This window comes from Carcharodon carcharias, chromosome 10, assembly GCF_017639515.1.
Source record: "Carcharodon carcharias isolate sCarCar2 chromosome 10, sCarCar2.pri, whole genome shotgun sequence".
NCBI classification, from domain to species: Eukaryota; Metazoa; Chordata; class Chondrichthyes; order Lamniformes; family Lamnidae; genus Carcharodon; species Carcharodon carcharias.
The window spans coordinates 109,845,083-109,865,953 of NC_054476.1; the positions used below are offsets into that span (position 1 = coordinate 109,845,083).

At 45.3% G+C, this 20,871-nt stretch overlaps 1 protein-coding gene across 4 annotated transcripts in view; it reads left to right on the forward strand.

The window, feature by feature from the left end:
• Positions 1–20,871, forward strand: part of LOC121282773 (SH2B adapter protein 2-like) — a 145,410-nt gene that overhangs the window by 97,728 nt on the left and 26,811 nt on the right. For 3 of the 4 annotated variants that reach the window (XM_041196541.1, XM_041196542.1, XM_041196544.1), the window contains 2 exons: positions 11,963–12,069; positions 14,300–14,467. In XM_041196541.1, coding sequence (XP_041052475.1) covers positions 11,963–12,069; positions 14,300–14,467 — 275 coding nt within the window. The remainder of the gene's footprint in view (positions 1–11,962; positions 12,070–14,299; positions 14,468–20,871) is intronic. The other variant, XM_041196543.1, reaches the window with a different exon arrangement.

The window sequence follows — 20,871 nt, forward strand, 5'->3', positions numbered from 1 at the left end:
TTTACGAAAATGGTTCCAGGGATGAGACACTTCAGTTATGAGGAAAGGTTGGAAAAGTTGGGACTGTTTTCCTTGGAGAGGAGAAGGCTAAGAAGAGACTTGATAGAAGTTTTCAAAATCATGAAGGGTATGGACAGAGTAGATAGGGAGAAACTGTTCCTGCTCTTAAATGGATCGAGAACCAGAGAGCACAGTTTTAGTGTTTTGCAAAAGAAGCAAAGGCAAGGTGAGAAAAAACGTTTTCACACAGCGAGTAGTTAGAGTTTGGAATGCACTGCCTGGAAATGTGGTGGAGGCAGGTTCAATTGAGGCATTTGGTATGACAGCAGTTGGTAAAGGCTGAGTTGTTTAAATCCCAGAGGGAAACTTGAACAACTGTCATTACCTATATTTTCAACTGATATGTTTGAAATGCAGCTCTGAATTCAGAAATGAAACTACCAAGCCTCGAGGTTTTTTTTATATAAAATTAAATAAAACATTTATTAATTTAACAATAGCTTAAACAAGTACACATGTCTACAAATTACTGCCATAATAACTTTTAAACAAATCCCCAGATTAATCACTCCCAGGTAAATCTTCACCAAGGCAACAATAACCCACAGATTTTGAACAGACACCAAGCAAAGCACATTTAACCTTACAAATTCAAAATGAGATCCTTTGCAATTTGGTTCCTTTGCAGACATAGTTTTTTTTTGTAAAATACTTTGTTCATTAAATATCTGGAAGACAATAACAAAACATTTCTAAATCACCATCACAAAAAAATGCAATCAGATTCAACTTTTACACATGGATCACGAGGTGCAATCAATGAACATTACGAAAACTTCAATATGGTCATTACAGACAACACAGGACTCTGTGCTCTACGGGTTGTTCCCAGGGATATACATCGAAACAAACATCAACTGCAGCTGGAGGATCATCAACTCGGTGAAAGACGCTCTTTGGTCTGCTCAAAACTTGTTGGTCTTCCAGTGCAAAGAATTGTCCCCAACTGAGTGTTGCAGACTGGCACATTCCAAGGTCCAGTACTATGTGCTGAGGGACACACTAAAGCTTGGGGCAGCCACTGCAAAGGCCCAATGGGGAAAGGTTGCTGTCTAAGACCTTTCTGCCATAGTGCACCGAGGGGCTGGAAACTGTTTAGAGCCCCTCAGGCTGTATGGCTCACAATAAATGTATGCACTGAATACTAATTGTATTGTAATTGTTTTGAAGTACCTCAGAGTGCAACATGGTGTATGTTGATAACTCCAATACCTCTGCAGACATGGTTGTAGGGCTTACAGGCTGCTTAGATCCTACATGCCTCTACCTGCACATACAAAATTCCTTTCTGTTTATACCTAGCCTTCCCTTTGAATGTAAATTCTCATTGTATCACTAGGTCTTTGAACTCCACCTCTTCTAGCAATAAAACCCATTTCAAAGTACCAATTTTATTAGTAATATAAACACATTGCTTGGTGCTTCCTCAGTTTCATACCGTTGCGCCCTCATCTCAATTGATTTTGGGCTCGGCACAAAGCGGAACTCTTCTTCCGCTGCCTTTGTCTCCATGCTCACTTCTTTGGGCAGGAGGCCTCTCCCTGTTCAACGGATCCTTTTACCCGCCTCCAATATTCTCCCTCCACCTGGACCCCTCCCTCTGGACTCTTACCTTCTCTTGATCTTTTCATTGTCAGCGTGACATCAGTCGTCTCAATTTCTCCGCTCCTCTCACCCACACTAACTTGTCTCTCTCTGAACTTGCTGCACTCCATTCTCTCAGGTCCAACCCTGACATTGTCATCAAACCCGCTGACAAGGGTGGTGCTGTTGTTGTCTGGCACACTGACCTCTGGCACCACTAACTCGCAGACACTTCCTCCTACCTCCCCCTGGACCATGACCCACCACTGAACATCAAGCCATCGTTTCCAGAACTGTTACTGACCTCATCTCTTCTGGAGATCTTCCTTCCACAGCTTCCAACCTCATAGTCCCCCAACCTCGGACGGTCCTCTTCTACTTCCTACCCAAAATCCACAAACAGGACTGTCCCGGCAGACCAATCATGTCAGCTTGTTCCTGACCCACGGAACTCATTTCTTGCTATCTTGACTTCATTCTCTCTCCCCTTGTCCAGTCCCTTCCCACTTACATCCACGATTCCTCTGACACCCTACATCATATCAACAATTTTCAGTTGCCTGGCCCCAACCACCTCCTCTTCATCATGGACGTCCAATCGCTCTACACCCCCATCACCCACTGGGATGGTCTGATCGCTCCCCGTTTCTTCCTCGAACAGAGGCCCAAACAATCCCCATCCACCACTACCCTCCTCCGTCTGGCTGAACTTGTTCTCACGCTGAACAATTTCTCCTTAAACTCCTCTCACATCCTCCAAATAAAAGGTTTGGCTGTGGGTATCCGCATGGGTCCCAGTTATGCCTGTCTTTTTGTGGGGTATGTGGAACATTCCTTGTTCCAGTCCTACACTGGCCCCCTCCCACAACTCTTTCTCCGGTACATCGATGATTGCTTCATTGCTGCTTCATGCTTCATCTGGACCTGGAAAAATTTATTAATTTTGCTTCTAATTTCCTCCCCTTCATCATTTTCACATGGTCCATTTCTGACACTTCCCTTCCCTTCCTTGACCTCTCTGTCTCAATTTCTGGTGATAGACTATCCACCAAGCCTACCGACTCCCACAGCTACCTCGACTACAGCTCCTCACACCCCGCTTCCTGTAAGGACTCCATCCCATTCTCTCATTTTCTTCACCTCTGTCGCACTTATTCTGATAATGCCACTTTCAAAAACAGTTCCTCTGACATGTCTTCCTTTTTCCTTGACCGAGGTTTTCCACCCACGGTGGTTGACAGGGCCCTCAACCGTGTCCGGCCCATCTCCCGCACATCCACCCTCACACCTTCCTCTCCCTCCCAGAACCATGATAGCGTCCCCCTTGTCCTCACTTATCACCCCACCAGCCTCCACATTCAAAGGATCATCCTCTGCCATTTCCGCCAACTCCAGCATGATGCCACCACCAAACACATCTTCCCCTCACCCCGACCTGGCGGCATTCTGCAGGGATCATTCCCTCCGAGACACCCTGGTCCACTCCTCCATCACCCCCTACACCTCAACCCCCTCCCACGGCACCTTCCCATCCAACCACAGAAGGTGCAACACCTGCCCCCTTTACTTCCCCTCTCCTCACTGTCCAAGGGCCCAAACACTCCTTTCAAGTGAAGCAGCATTTCACTTGCACTTCCCTTAATTTAGTCTACTGCATTTGCTGCTCCCAATGTGGTTTCCTCTACATTGGAGAGACCAAACGCAGACTGGATGACCGCTTTGTGGAACACCTTCGGTCTGTCCGCAAGCATGACCCAGATCTCCCTGTCGCTTGCCATTTCAACACTCCGCCCTGCTCTCATGCCTACATGTCCATCCTTGGCCTGCTGCATTGTTCCAGTGAAGTTCAACGCAAACTGGAGGAACAGCAACTCATCTTCCGACTAGGTACTTTACAGCCTTCTGGACTGAATATTGAGTTCAACAATTTTAGATCATGAACTTTCTCCTCCATCCCCACCCCCTTTCCGATCCTCCTTTTTTCCAATAACTTATATAGATTTTTCTTTTCCCACCTATTTCCATTATTTTTAAATGTATTTCCAACCATTGTTTTATCTCTACCTTTTAGCCTATTCCGATCCCTTCCCCCCACCCCACCCCCACTAGGGTTATCTGTACCTTGCTCATCCTGCTTTCTACCCTTAATTTCACCTATCTGCACATTCCTTAGATAATAACACCACCATCAACACCTCTTTGTCCTTTTGTCTATGACATCTTTTGGCTATCTCACCTATCACTGGCCCTCTATCCAGCTCTACCTGTCCCACCCCCCCTTAAACCAGCTTATATTTCACCTATTTTCTATTTTTCCTTAGTTCAGTTGAAGAGTCATACGGACTCGAAACGTTAACCGTGTTCCTCTCCGCAGATGCTGTCAGACCTGCTGAGTTTTTCCAGGTATTTTTACTTTTGTTTTGGATTTCCAGCATCCGCAGTTTTTTGCTTTTAGCTTGGTGCTTCCTAACTGGGTGTAAGGTTTTACTCCCTTCTTTTGAATAGTTTATTCAACAAATGCAAATGTGCTCTTTACCTCTAGCCTTCCGTTTATCTAATTAACATCTCAAACTACTATACATCAAAGCATCCAGACTAGCTGGCTTTAATCTAACTAAACTACACACACAGACCTAACTACAAGTCCAATTTAAAAATAATTTCCAATATCATTATACACATTAATATCTCTTCATGACACACTCAAGAGGGCATTAAATGATTATTTAAATAGAAAAAATGTGCAGAGTTATGAGGAAAAGGCAGGAGATTGGCACTAGCTTAAAATACTCAGAGAGCTGGTGCAGACGCAATGGTCCGAATGGCCTGTAGAGACACTGTAACAATTCTGTGATTCTATGAAGCAGTGCCCAGTAGCATGGCATGACTGAAATGGGCATGAATGATGGTGGTGCCTCTCAGGAGAAGGGAAACATCTGGACCTCCTACAAGTCCTCTCCCAATATGCCCACTTGCTAGACACTCCTAACCTCTTGCAGAGAGCTGGTAGACACATGAATGGCCTCATTCTGTGCTGTACCTTTCTATAATTCTAGCTGCCATGCAGTAGTGGAAATGTCACAACTTTCACACATTATCTGTATCCAAACATAGGTGGCCTGGTCGGGCTACCTCTTGGAATACAGCAAAAACAAAAATTGCTGGAAAGTCTCAGCAGGTCTGACAGCATCTGTGGAGAGGAAGACAGAGTTAATGTTTCAAGTCCGAATGACTCTTCATCAGAGCTAAAGAGAAACAGAAATGAGGTGAAATATAAGCTGTTTAAGGGGTTGTGGGACAGGTGGAGCTGATGGAGGCCCAGTGATAGGTGGAGGCAAAGGAGAGATTGCCAAAGATGTCATAAACAAAAGGTCAAAGGGGTGTTGACGGCGATGATATTAGCTGAAGGATGTGCTTATGGTGACATTAAGGGTAGAAAGCAGAATGAGTAAGTGACAGATGGCCCAAGTAGGAGTGGGCTGGGAGGGAGGGGATTGAAATAGGCTAAAAGGGGGAGATAAAACAATTGATGGAAATAAATTTTTAAAATAATAATAGAAATAGGTGGGTAAAGAAAAAATATATATTAATATATATAATAATTATTTGAAAAAAGGGGATCAAAAAGGGGGTAAGGATGGAGGACAGAGCTCATGATCTGAAGTTTTTGAACTCAATATTCAGTCTGGAAGGCTGTAAAGTGCCTGGTCGGAAGATGAGGTGCAGTTCCTCCAGTTTGCATTGAGCTTCACTGGAACACTACAGCAGGCCAAGGATGCACATGTGGGCACGAGAGCAGGGTGATGTGTTGAAATGGCAAGTGACAGGAAGGTCTGGGTCATGCTTGCACAAAGTGGTCACCCAGTCTGCGTTTGGTCTCTCCAATGTAGAGGAGACCGCATCGGGAGCAACGAATGCAGTAGCCTAAATTGAGGGAAGTGCAAGTGAAATGTTGCTTCACTTGAAAGGAGTGTTTGGGCCCTTGGACGGTCAGGAAGGGGGAAGTAAAGGGGCACATGTTGCACCTTCTATGGTTGCATGGGAAGGTGCCATGGAAGGGGGTTGAGGTGTAGGGGGTGATGGAGGAATGGACCAGGGTGTCCCGGAGGGAACGGTCCCTACAGAATGCCACCAGGGGGGTTGAAGGGAAGATGTGCTTGGTGGTGGCATCATGCTGGAGTTGGTGGAAATGGCAGAGGATGGATCCTTTCATAAAATAGAGCACTATTCGGATCATGAAGTATGACATTTCAGAACAGGACAAGCTGCCAGAAGTGGGAGGAGCGGGAGGAGAAGGGTACACGGCAGGACACCATTTCCAGAGAGGGTCTTCAGGGCCCACTTCTTCTACCTCATCATCAGTAAGAAGCCTTCACTTGACTCAGAGATTTGTCACTGAGCTACGTCACCGAATACAACCACAATTGCAGCCTCAAACCAGGGCATGAACAGCATTGCCTGTGTCAAGGTCACCTCAATGTTTAGGTCATGGGTTCCTTTTAGACTGCAGCAAAATAGAGCTGTTGGACCAAACCCTTTTGGTGTCTGGGTCATCGGAGAATAGACATACAACTGAAAATGTGCGTTGGGACCCAGTGGAAGTCCTGACGAGTGGATCTACATGGGAATAGCCTGTGAAGTTTAAAATTCCGATGGGCACCTATTCCGACCACCCGACCATGCCCCTGAATCGATTATCCCCTGACCCGACTATTCCTCTATCTGACATGAAAACCCCCTCTCACCCAGCAATCCCTGACTTGACAACACCCCCAACCCCAACCCGAGGTAATCTCTGACCTGACCAGACCCAACTACACCCACTACCGACCACATGACAACTCCCCCCTCAACTGCCCTCCTGACCCGACTACCCACAACCACTCGATCAGACCTGACATCCCCCCCAGTCCTGACTGCTCTGCCTGAACACCCGCCTCACCCACCCACCACCTTATCCACCTACCATCTCACCCATTCACCAACTCACCACGGAGCAATCCAGTCAGTCCTATTCCCCCGCTCTATTCCTGTTGCCTTGCAGGTTTATTTCCTTCAAGTGCTCATCCAATTTCCTTCTGAAATTATTGCTTGTTTCTGCTTCTACCACCTTTGTGGGCAGCAAGTTCCAAGTCATTACCACTCGTCATAATCTTGTATATCACAGTTCACAGTGCACTGCAGTATACAAGAGGTTACCAAGGCTCTATACATCAGGATAAACATTTAGTTCTCCTCCCCGATTGATAGAGAGAAAGCTAACATGGTGGCTATATTGCTGAACTAGTAATCCTGAGATAAATGAGGACTCGAAACATCAACTCTTTTCTTCTCCACCGATGCTGCCAGACCTGCTGAGTTTTTCCAGGTAATTCTGTTTTTGTTTTGGATTTCCAGCATCCGCAGTTTTTTGGTTTTATCTCTGTGTTTAATTGACTGCCACTGCTCTTCAAGAAATGCCTACCTCCTTGAAGAAGTTCTGTTCGTCTCTGCGACAAGATTTCGGTATCTCTCTTTTGCCTTGTTCACCTTCATTGCTTTCCAGTTCTCTCCTGGTGCTTGACAAGGTGTTTACTAAAACCCGCTTTCACAGCCATATCTCCTTTCTCAGTGACTGTCTCCGTCTCCAAATTACCCCACGTGGATTTCAACTGAAATTCCATCCCTCATGTTTCGAACCCACCCAGGATTACAGGTACTTTCGGGACATAAAACGTTTCTCGGACTGCTGTTCCCGTCGCATCCTGAGATCCACACTCAGTGCCATGCACCGCCATATGAACACACTCGACCTCTCCCTCCAGCAGCACCGCCGTATCCTTTTACAAAGCTGCGCGTGCCCCCAGTCTCATTTTATTCTTCGTCTCATCCGACGCCTCAAAAAGAAACATTTTCTCTTTCTCTCAAGTGCTGTTCTGTTGAAGGGTCATGAGGACTTGAAACGTCAACTTTTTTCTTCTTTGCCGATGCTGCCAGACCTGCTGAGTTTTTCCAGGTAATTCTGTTTTTGTTTTAGTAATCCTGAGACCTGGATGAATGATCCAGACATCCTGTCTGGAATTTGATGGCACCCTGGGGGCAGGATGGCATGCTGCAACATTCATCCATCAGAAGGGATTCCATCCCCTCAATGCTCAGCCGGTTTGTGACCACAGGCAACATGTCATACAGGTTTGTGTAAGCTCTACTGGCAGCAGTCATGACTCCTTCATTCTGTATCAATTCTCTGCACCCAGTTAAAGGCCAGAAGGTCGGCAACAAGAAGACCATAATAAATTTTCAGTATTACCTTTATTTGATAAATTAATTTCCATTTAGTAAATGTACGGTGGTACATTTTGTTAGGAAGAATAAGGAGTCTGCATACCCCGTAGAAAAAAACTTTTTTGAAATGGGGTAGAGGAGCAAAGGGTTTTGGGGGTACTGATATGTAAATCACAAAAAGGAGTGACAAAAGTTAATAAGGCCAAAGAAATAAAGCACAGAGCTTCAATTCAAAAAGGACAGAATTGAAAAGCAGAGAAGTTATGGTAAACCTTTTTAAAACTTTAGTTAGACTATTGTTACTGTACACAGTTCTAGTCTATACTGGAGAAGATTCAAAATAGATTTACATGGATGATACCAGAACAGAGAGATTACAACCATCAGGAAAGACTGAATAGGCTGGGGCACATTACTCTAGAAAAAAGAAGGCTGAGGCGTGGCTAGATAGGGGTCTTTAAGATTATGAAAGTGACTGATGGGCTGGAAATAAAGATGTTTTCACTGGTGAGGAAGACCAGAACTAGGTGCCTTAAATATAAGATCGTCACCAGTAAATTAACAGGAAATTTGTTAGAAACTTCTTTATCCAGAGAGTGATTAGAATGGGGAAGTCAGTACCACCAGGAGTGATTGAGGTGAATAATATAAATGCATTTAGGGGAATGGGGAAAGTAATAGAAGGATACACAGATGGAATTAGATGAAGAAAGCTAGATGAGGAAGTTCATGTGGAGCATAAACACCAGCACAGTCCAGTTGGGCTGAATGGCCTGTTTCTGTGCTGTACTTTCTATGTAATTTTGTGTAAAGAGTTATCCTCTCAAAAAATGGCTTATTCTGCTGAGGAAACCATATACAGCAGGAGTATAATAAGATCCATGCTGCCACAAAGAACATCATCAAACAACAATTGATATCCTTAAATGATGCTTCCAGTGCCTGGATTATTTGCGAGGAGCCCTGCTGTAAAACCCTGAGCAGATATCGAGATTTGTTTCTGCTGTATGCTACATAACCTGGCCATCAAAACAAACTTAGGAAGAGGAGCACAAAAACAATGAGGAGGAAGAGGAGAAAGAAAAGGAGGCAGCAACCAAGAGTGCCCCTTTCTAGCTGAACTCAGAAATCAGGGACTGAGAGCCATTTCCACTAACCACAACTCCAACTCCCCATTCGCCAGCAGACTCACTCCTTACCTTTCCTTTTATAGTCCCCATCACATCTCTCAACATTGATTTGTTTTCCTTTATTTGATTGCAAACATAAAAACTACACCAAATACAAATCCCCAAAAATGATCAAATCAATAATATTATTATGTACACTAAATAAAACTAATTCCCCTATCTTCTATGTGTCTTTGCCTCTCCTTGTGTTCCTACACTGTGTTACTCCAGTGGCTGCAACATGTCAGGTGGAAGGCTGGTTTTAGACTGAGCACGGACAGCAGCACTCTGCTCTGGCTTGCTGAAAAGCAACAACAAGATGGAGTGGTATTGGTGGGAGCACAAATTCTGCCATCCTAAGATCCCAGCAATTTCCTGTTCCTTGGAGTCAATGGCAGAAGTCGGGTCCTCACTTTTCTGGTGTCAGTCTATAAATAACCAGATTTAATGAATTCCGTTTCACAACTTGACATGGGGGGATTTGAACTCACAACTAATCTGTACACTGCTCTACCCACTCTGAACACTGAGCCACAAGAGAGATATATCAAAGAGCTAGAGGCAGTTTTGGGGTGATCCAGCTGTCTGTGATATCTTGTCCAATTCCCTTTTTGTTGCAGGGATAAAAAAAAATGGACAATTCACAGTTGCCTGCTACATCCATCCCCTGACATCACACATGGGACAGAATTTTGCCCTTGGCAGGGGTGCTCAGTGTGGGTGGGCGGGGGCAGTCAGGAACCTGACCACCGCCCGTGATCGGCACTGGACCACGATTTCACGCTGGTGGGCAAATTAAGACCACCCAGTGTGAAACACAGCGGCAGCGCTGCCTGAGCGAGCGGGGGGGGGGGGGGGAGGAGGGCAAGCGGGCTGAGCATGAACTTCGCACATGCGCACGGGTGAGTCCTTCATAATCTCCATGAGGCATGGAGCTGCCTCAGGGAGATGAAGAGATATTAAAAATTAAAATTAAAAAAATAAAAATGTAATGAAATGTGTCCCCTCATGTGACTCTATCACATGAGCAGGGACATGTTATTAATGAAAAATTAAAGTTTTTATTTTATTTTTGTTTGCCTTTGGAAACCTCATCCTGCCTGTGGATGAGATTTCCAAAAAAATGCAAAGGCCACTTGGCCTTTTCGCCTACCCACTAACTGTTACGTTGGACAGGCAGCGAAAATTTTAATTTAATTGATTACTTAATGGCCTTAACAGGCCTTTTAATTGTAGGCAGACGTGCTGCTGGCTCCAGCACTCGCTCGCCGATCGCACTATTGCGCGCTAACATCGGCACGCTTGGCCGACGTCAACGCATGTTATTTCACGCTCGAGCAGGTCCAGCACGTGCCCGCCAAGTGGAAATTTCTGCCCATGAAGTTGAAGTTCACTCCCCTAGTGCCAGGGAACTGAGTATGAGAAAAGAATATAGAAACTTGGGCTAGTTGGCCTTGAAAGAAGGTGAATGAGAGGTCAGCTGAGATTGATGTGTAAATAGTTAATGGCATGGAAAAAGAGATATTGAAAATTAAATTTAAACTAAATCATGAAAGTAGGAAGAGGCAATACAGACTCAAGAACAGCAAATGTAAGACTGAGGTCAAGAAGTTATTTTCTCAAAGAGAGTGATCAATGGAAGGAATAGATCTGAGTGGAACACTGGGTCCTTGGGCACTGAGGCCAGAAACCCTCGAATTATTGAAGAAACAATTGGACGGGAGAGACTGTAGCAACTTTCTAGATGGATGAATGGAATTCCTCATCCATATTTATGAGATGTTACTTATTTTGATGCCTCTGTGGTTGAATATTCTGCTGGTGGGTGAGGTACGAGGGAGCTATAGTCTGGCAAGAGTAGCACTTTCAGGAAAGAAAGACAGAAACCTGAAAAGGAGTTTGATGGTTCTGATGGTGATTCTCATACATACATGCATTGTATTGGTGAGAGGCTAATTGCAGCAAAGAGACTCTCATCTCCCCCTGGTGAGAACACCAGGTCCCAGACTGTGACTGGCTTCCCCAGTTGAGTAGTTCACCACTGCAGTGGAACTAAACATTTTCATTTGCTGATGTTTTTGCTGATTTATTGTTACTCTAAATATGTCTGAGTTTCTGTGATGTGCTTTATTAATATGTTTTAGCAGGTAATTAATTTTTTGTAAGATTGTACAGTATTTCCAATAACACTAGGCTGGTGTTTCCTCATCCAGCCTTGACAGGCTTGGGCAGGGCATCCATCTGCCACCCTGCTATGACTCCAACCCAGTTTACAGGATCAAGGATCATGGTGAGCACTTGGCAGCAAGTGGGAGGCTGCCAACGGGGGCCCCCAGAAATTCCAGGGGGTGTGACACGGAGTTGGGGCACTTAAAGGGTCAGATATGGCTGGAAGGAGCAATTTGCCCAGGCATTTGCGGGCCCTGGCCCAAGAGTTCAGAGGTATGTAGGTGTTTGGAGCTATACTGGAAATCAATCCTAGGCCCTCTGCCTCAATTCAGGGTCATCACACCACAATTTTGGGGACCCCTGTCAGGTTTCCTCTTGGGGACCCTGGCAGCCTATAGCAAGAGTGGCAAAGAGGAGGGGAGTGGGCTTCCCCTCCCTATCGACATGTGTACATGGGGGGCGTGGAAGGGTCAAGCCATGGCAGTACCGGTGGAGAAGGTAAATCAAAATGTGCCAGGGACTGAGTGTCCAATCTTCCTACTGTTTCCAACACTCAAATCTAGGCCAGCATCTTCCAGCTTATTGCAGTTTCCCATTGTTTGTTCAAAGAATTCATGTTAAGTCTTAAACCAAACAGCTACTCCTTCATGCAAAAGCGAGTTTATATAAATCCAACTTTTCCATCCTGTCTGAGTTTTGCCTCCATTCCTTTGCAGAGATAGTGAAGAGGACTTGGAGCTGATATCCTGTCCACGTGCAGTGAGCATGCCCAGTAGGGAATTGCCTTCAGTTCCTCCTTGCAGCTGTGACTTCCTGTCAGATGGTAAGTGTCTGTGGCTCCTCTTCCTGTCCTCTAGTGAAACTGGCTCTATTTTCTGTTCAGTGGAAGAATTTCTGTCAGAATGGATTCAGAGAGCTCCATGGATTGGGATTTGTTAATACTCCATGACCGGATAGTGAGGATTGGGAATGTAAAATGTGGAGGTAGATTTCCAAGTATTTCCTGGACATAAAGCTGGCCTGGTAGATAGCATGTCCACTATAGAAATCTCCTGTTATGAGGAACAGCATTTGGAGCACACCCACCATCCTTAATGGGATGATGAGCTCAAAGACTACCAATTAGGAGGCTGCCTGGGTCTGGCTCCTGGCAAATGTGGGCTTGTGAACCCCATTTGGTTCTAAATTTGGGGTCCTGAAAACCTGTGGGGAAATCTTGCCCAAGTCTTCAGTACTATTGCCAGGATGTTGTCAGGGCCCCTGGGCTTTGCGTTGTGTTCAGCATTTCTTGATATCACATTGAGTGAATCAAATTGGCTGAAGACTGACATCTGTGATACTGGGGTCCTCAGGAGGAAGCCAAGATGGATCATTTACTCAGCATTTCTGGCTGAAGATGGTTGAAAACGCCTGTTTTATCTTTTGCATTGACATGCTGGGCTCTCCCGTCATTGAGATTCAGGATGTTTGCGGAGCCTCCATCTCCTCTGGTAAATGTTTAAATTTCTGTAATGGCTCCTTTGCCTTGACTGCTCGGGGGGGAGCCCATCAGTACACTCCAGATTGGGTTGAAAGTTTGTGGTGTTCTGCTGTGCTTCCATAACATTGGAAATAGTTTCTCTCTATCTACCCTATCTGTTCGCCCCCTAATATCTTCAATTAACTCTCCCTTAACCATATAAATTCCAGGGAATACAATGCTCGTAGGTGTAATCCTTATCATTTAACCTTTGGAGACCAGGTATCTTTCTGGTAAATTTTCACTGCACTCACTGCAAGGCCAATATATCCTTCATGAGGTGTGGAGCCCAGAACTGCGCACGGTAACTCCAGTTGTGCTCTAACCAGGGCTTTGTATAGCTGAAGTGTGACATCTACCCCATTGTATTCTAATCCTCTAGATATAAAGGCCAGCATTCCATTAGCCTTTTAAATTATGTTCTGTACCTGATCATAACATTTTAATGATCTGTATACCTGGAGTCCCAAGTCTCTTTAGGGCCTCCACTGTTTCTAGCTTGTCAACATTTATATAGATTTTAAGTCCAAAATAGATGATCTCATATTTGTATCCATTAGAATCTATTTGCCACAGTTTTGCCATTCACTTAATATATTTTTGTAAATTTATGCTTCCATCTACACTGCTTACAATGCTGCCTATCTTTGTGCCATTGGCAAATTTGGATACATGGCTTTCTATCTCATGCTCTAGGTCATTACTAAATATGTGAATATCTGAGGCATGAAGCAAATCTGTATGGGGCACCAATAGTCACATCCTGCCAATTAAACTACCTGTGCATTATCCCTACTTTCTGTCTCCTATAACTCAGTAATTTCTTAACCAGGCCAAGGACTTCATGAGATTCAACTTTAGCTGACAGTCTCTTATGAGGAATTTTATCAAATGTCTTCTGGAAGTTCAATAAATAACATCCATAGACATTCCCTGGCCATTATTTTACTCACCTCTTCAGAAAATTCAATTTGATGGGTCAGAAGTGACCTACTCTTCACAAATTCATGTTGGCACTATCTGATCAGCTGAAAAATTTCAAGATCTTCATTAGCTCCATCCTATCTGTGGCTGTTACATCCCAGCAGGTCTGTACTGGGGTGATGGGGAGGAGGCCTTGATGGCCCCTCCAGCATGCCTTCGGGAGGCCGCCTCAAGTTAAGTGACAGGCTCCTGCCTCGCTGAGGGGCTTGGCCACTATCAGGCAGAACACCGTGGCACCTCTCCCCTTACTGGCCCAATAATGGGCCCAATTGGCTACCCACTGCTGCCAGGCGGGTAGCCTCTGCCCCACGCACTCCACTGGCAAGATTGCTCAGAGGCAACCCGCTTTTACTCCCGCTCCCACCTCTGTGGAATAGGTGAAATTCAGCCCGACATCTCTGTATCTATTCCATCAAATGTAGGTTCCAAGCTGAGGATGAATAGTAAATCTCAGGGATGAGTTTAAAGTGCATTAGAAGCATTCCTTAAGGTTGGCTAAGCACAGAAGCCCAATAAATACACTAAATTCATGCTATCTTCTCTGCCTCAGGTGTTACTCAAGGCCCAGATAAGATATGTATTAATCCTGATTCTGCTGTCACAGTCTCACACGTCAAACCGAAGGAACTCCAAGTGCCGGAACCTCTCGCGCACATCCCACTAGAAAACTTCCTGCAGACTTTGCATTCAGAAACTCCAAGCACCGCGTCCTCTGCAGGTAAGGGAGCGACACCCCAGTCATACATCTTCACTGTTGAATAAGTGATTATATTAATTCACCCGAGAATGATTGGGTTGTTCTGGGGTTTCTGGAACTTTCACTGTAAGTGGCAGCAAGCTAAAAGCTCAGTGATTGGTTAAACTGATTCCATCATCTTGCTTTTCTCTTTGCACATGGGACATTAGGTTTCAGTGGGTGTTAGGGATCTGGGCTCCTCAGACAACTGTAAAAACTGCTGCAGTAGTGTGAGTGAGAGCTGCTTCTTTCCTCTAACTTGTATTTTGTTTCTTTAAATCCTTGGGTGAGTTATTTTGGTGAAAGATCAGTAGACCAAAGACCTAATTTATGGACTGTTAGTTTGAGCCTTGGGAAGAGGATCAGAGTGAAAGTGTAAAGATTATGGGTGAAGGCTTGGAGAAAGTGATGTTTCAAGTACCTGGGGTTGGTGGTGACAGGAAATGGAAGCATGGAAATGGAAATTAAGCAACAGATTAGCTCTGGTTGTGTAATTGGAAGAAGTTCATGAAGTGTTTTGTGATAGAAAAGTATTGCTGAAACTGAATGGAAGAGTCTACAAGACACTTGTGAGACCAGCCTTCTTATATGGTGCAGAAAACTTGAGCAACATCAAGAAGAGGGGAACAACAACTGGATATCAATGAGAAGCAGATGCTAAGATGGATGTGTGGAGTAATGAGGAAGAACAAAATCAGGAACCAGCACATCAGGGGTCAGTAAAGATTGTGGGAGCATCAAAGAAAATAGCCAGGAAGAGATTGAAATGGTATGGGTATCTGTTGTGGAGAGAGAGAGGAAATGTGATGAGGGATGTGATGGGATTGTCAGGATGAAGGGAAAGTGGAAAATTGAAGGCCAGATGGAAAGATGTGGTGGCAAGAGACTTAACCACAGCAGGATTGGAAGAGGAGTAGATGACTGACAGGATGAGATGGGTGATCAATCAGAATTGGGTGACCCCATTTAAAATGGGAGAAGCTGAAAGAAGAAGTTGTTACTTTGGTGAAAATGTAAAAACAGACTCTAAGTATGTGCTCTGAGTATAAGAGAACTCTGTTTAAAAGTCTGGTTTGAGTAACCAATTTGGGTACTAATTAGTGATTTTTATGTTTTACACTTGCCTGGAGCGCTGAAACAGTCAGCTTCACATTTAGCACTCAAGCTCAAATTGGACACAATTTTCGTGGTATATGTAACAGTTTATGTGCTGGCTGCCACTCAGTAGCACAGGTTTTCAGATGCCCCACAGGAGGTCCTGGTGGAGGAGATTCAAAGGAGGAGGGGTGTCCTGTACCTGTGGGGGAATAGGACATCGCTTCGTTGTTCTTTCCCTCTCTCCACCTCAATCTTCACCTCGTGTGGCTCCTGACTTTGACCCTTCGGCATGAGTGCTGCTGGTAATGGCAGGCCTCTTATGATATCAGGTTGTGGAGCATGCAGCAACTCACTATGAGTCTTGAGCCTTCTTTGTCCTTGTTATCACCCCTGTTGATAGTGATAACTTATTAAAAAATGAATTTCTTAAATGATCAACAGAAATAAAAAGTGAAATATTCTCCACCAGTTTGTCTTTTACTGCAACAAACAAACTAAAATCAGCATAGATCAAATTTTAATTAACAGGCAATTAATACAACAAACTAAAGAAACAGGTTAAGTTTCACATTCACTAATTGACACAGCCAAATTATGTCTTATGAAACACTTTTAAGCAATATCTTGCTTCTGACCGATTGGTAGCATTACAGGAACAGTCCCATTGTCTCTCCCAGCTGATCAGCAGTGGTTCACTTCTCCCTGCCATGCCAGGACTAGACTTTGTGTCCTTCGACAATCATTCCATTCAGTCCAAGTTTTCCTGGGTACAGTTACCACCAGCAAGGTACAACTTACTGACTGTCCGTTACTTAAATCTTCCAGAGCTCCGTCTGTCCTGTTCCTTTCTTTTCAATTGAAACCAAAGTCTCAAGAGCATCCTGCTTGGTCAGTAACATGAAAACAGTTCCCCTGCTTCTCTACAGCAATAATTTCTTTGTCTCCGCATTTCAAACAGCAGCTTTATCCATGAGATACTGTAGGTAGAATTTTGCCCTTGGCGGGGGCGGTCAGGCAGCCGACCGCCGCCTACAATCGGCTCTGCTCCGCGGTTTCACACGGGCGGGCCAATTAAGGCCCACCCTCCGTGGATCATGAACACCAGCACTGAGCGCTGCCTGTGCAGGCAGGGGGAGGAGGGAGTGTGGGCCTGGCACTGCCTCAGGGAGATCGAGGCGCTTTTTTAAAAAATTAATAAAGTCAGTAAAAATTTAATAAAACATGTCCCCTCTGTCACATGAGATGGGACATGTTTTTAATTCCGAAATAAAGTTTTTATTTAATGCAAAAAGAGAATTACCTGGAAAAACTCAGCAGGTCTGGCAGCATCGGCGGAGAAGAAAAGGGTTGATGTTTCGAGTCCTCATGACCCTTCGACAGAACTTGAAAATGTGTCATTACACGTGGATGAGATTTCCTAAAAAATGTAAAGTCTGCTTGGCCTTTTCACCTGCCCGCCAACCGTTAGGTTGGACTGACAATGTAAATTGCAAGCTAATGAGGTTGTTAAAGGCCTTAATAGATCTTTTAATTATCGATGGGCGTGCAGCCGACTCCAGCACTTGCCTGCCGAATGAAATATTGCATGAGTGCGCGATGATGTCGGGACACACGCCCGACATCATCACGCGTCATTTTACACTAAGGCGTGTCAGGCGTGCACCTGCACTCCAAGCATGTGAGAAAGTGTTAAAACTGCCACCCCACTTCAATGGGTTTCTGTTTGCATTTCTCTCCCCATGGGAACAGGATCACATGGGCATGCTTCTGAGCTGAGGTGTTTATCAAGAATTTGTTTTACTTTGAGTGATAGGTATTTTTCAAAACATAACCATCATGTAAAGTTTAGCTTTCATGACACCCTCTCCCCTCCAGCAGTTGGTGCTGTTTTGCCTGGACTCATCTCCTCCTTCCATTTTTCCTCAAGACCAAGGGACACCCCTAGCAAAATCCCCATGACCAAGGTTTCCTGTTCTCCTGATAACTCACATAAGGTGAACAGTAAGATGGAAAAACACAGGACATGCTTTTTTCTCAGAGAATGTCCAGAATAATTGATGCTTGTGTGTTAGTGAAGTCTTGACAAAGTGAGCCAGAAAGTCTCCCATGTATTTCTGAGGTCCTCTTCACAGCTCCAGCAGCAATGGTCATAAAATGGTGAACATTCCTTTTGGTAGCGCTTGAAATCGACATAAACACCATGTATACTGTTGCAGATGGGAAAGTGATAGCCATCAAAACACATGCAGTCTCTTAGTGCTTCTCCCGATCTCCTTGGACTCTGCTTTGGGCTCTGACTCTGTGTGAAGGTGATAATTCTGAACTGGAAACCTCAGTCTGAGCTGATCATGAGCTTCACACCAAATCAGCAATATAGGCCAGCCTGAACCAACCCAAGAGATCACACAAAGGGCAATGGGTTCAGTATTTGGGTCAGTTCTCACAGGGCACATTGTTCTAAACTCAGCTCAGTACCAACCACCCACAGAACTCGAACTCAATGAAGGAGAATTTTCACAAAATTATAGAAATTACACACAGAAGGCCATTCAGCCCCTTGTGCTGGTACTCTCTCCTGTAACCCTCTATATCACTCTTTACAAATATATATCCATTCCCTTTTAAATGGGCTTTTATTCTCCATCTCAATAGCGACATGTGGTAAAGTATTTCCACAAATAGCCCACAATTCAAAAACCTTCCTACTACCTTTCCCCTTGTTTCCTAATGAGAATCATTGTTTTCCATCCCCTAGTTCCCAATTCACCCACCAGTGAAAACAATCTTTCATTGTTTACCTACAGTTAAGGTCTCTGGGTTTCACTTAATCCTTTACTGGCTGCTCCTCTCTCAGTGCTGCTCCTCTCTCAGTGCAGGCTACCTTCCTCTTGCTGCTGCTCCTGGCTCTGGGGGAAATGCTGGGCCCCAAGCCCACCCCAACCCTCTCATGGAAGCCTTGAACCCCCATTCTCTATTCTTCCTCTCTCCCCAAAACCCTTATTCCTATCTCCCTCTTTCCCCAAGTCCCCTTTCCCCATCTCTCTCACCACTGGCCCAACCCAGTCCCCTCCTGAGGAACTCCACCCCCCCATGCTGCCAAGCCCCCATACCCCAGTCTCGCTCCCTCTCATTTAAGCCATCCAGACTCCTGCCCTGACCCCAGTGATGCGGAGGGTTAATATCACCAGGTGAAGGCTTCTCTAATGCAGTGGTGACATTGACAGATTTGGGGTGGGAGGGGCTGCTACAAGAAATATAAAGCGTGAAGATATCCTGGGCTGCCAGCAGGCTCCTGGACAATCCTGCAGCATTGACAACTGTAGTGTGTGAATGCCTGTCAATCCGACAGTGAGGTGAAATTAGTAAAAAGTGATGGTCTCCTTCACACAGAGTGTCGACACATGGAATGGTCTTCTGGGTGAGTTAGTGGAGGAATCACCCAAGAACCATTTGAGAAATGGCTTGATGCTATGATGGGAGGAGTGTAGAGTCTCCCAGGCTGGAGGAGCTCACATTGGGCAAGTGACCATTATTTGATCCATAGATAAAAACAAAAAAACTGCGGATGCTGGAAATCCAAAACAAAAACAGAATTACCTGGAAAAACTCAGCAGGTCCGGCAGCAGCGGCGGAGAAGAAAAGAGTTGACGTTTCGAGTCCTCATGACCCTTCGACAGAACTTGCGTTCGAGTCCAAGAAAGAGTTGAAATATAAGCTGGTTTAAGGTGTGTGTGTGGGGGGCGGAGAGATAGAGAGACAAAGAGGTGGAAGGGGGGGAGAGGGGGTGTGGTTGTAGGGACAAACAAGCAGTGATAGAAGCAGATCATCAAAAGAAGTCAACGACAATAGTACAATAGAACACATAGGTGTTAAAATTAAAGTTGGTGATATTATCTAAACGAATGTGCTAATTAAGAATGGATGGTAGGGCACTCAAGGTATAGCTCTAGTGGGTTTTTTTTTATATAATGGAAATAGGTGGGAAAAGGAAAATCTTTATAATTTATTGGAAAAAAAAAGGGAAGGGGGAAACAAAGGGGGTGGGGATGGGGGAGGGAGCTTACGACCTAAAGTTATTGAATTCAATATTCAGTCCAGAAGGCTGTAAAGTCCCTAGTCGGAGGATGAGGTGTTGTTCCTCCAGTTTGCGTTGGGCTTGACTGGAACAATGCAGCAAGCCAAGGACAGACATGTGGGCAAGAGAGCAGGGTGGAGTGTTGAAATGGCAAGCGACAGGGAGGTTTGGGTCATTCTTGCGGACAGACCGCAGGTGTTCTGCAAAGCGGTCGCCCAGTTTACTTTTGGTCTCTCCAATGTAGAGGAGACCACATTGGGAGCAACGGATGCAGTAGACTAAGTTGGGGGAAATGCAAGTGAAATGCTGCTTCACTTGAAAGGAGTGTTTGGGTCCTTGGATGGTGAGGAGAGAGGAAGTGAAGGGGCAGGTGTTGCATTTTTTGCATGGGCATGGGGTGGTGCCATAGGAGGGGGTTGAGGAGTAGGGGGTGATGGAGGAGTGGACCAGGGTGTCCCGGAGGGAGCGATCCCTACGGAATGCCGATAAGGGGGGTGAAGGGAAGATGTGTTTGGTGGTGGCATCATGCTGGAGTTGGCTGAAATGGCGGAGGATGATCCTTTGAATGCGGAGGCTGGTGGGGTGATAAGTGAGGACAAGGGGGACCCTATCATGTTTCTGGGAGGGAGGAGAAGGCGTGAGGGCGGATGCGTGGGAGATGGGCCGGACATACTTGAGGGCCCTGTCAACGACCGTGGGTGGAAAACCTCGGTTAAGGAAGAAGGAGAACATGTCAGAGGAACTGTTTTTGAATGTAGCATCATCGGAACAGATGCGACGGAGGCGAAGGAACTGAGAGAATGGGATGGAGTCCTTACAGGAAGCAGGGTGTGAGGAGCTGTAGTCGAGATAGCTGTGGGAGTCGGTGGGTTTGTAATGGATATTGGTGGACAGTCTATCACCAGAGATTGAGACAGAGAGGTCAAGGAAGGGAAGGGAAGTGTCAGAGATGGACCACGTGAAAATGATGGAGGGGTGGAGATTGGAAGCAAAATTAATAAATTTTTCCAAGTCCTGACGAGAGCATGAAGCGGCACCGAAGTAATCATCGATGTACCGGAGCAAGAGTTGTGGAAGGGGGCCGGAGTAGGACTGCAACAAGGAATGTTCCACATACCCCATAAAGAGACAGGCATAGCTGGGGCCCATGCGGGTACCCATAGCTACACCTTTTATTTGGAGGAAGTGAGAGGAGTTGAAGGAGAAATTGTTC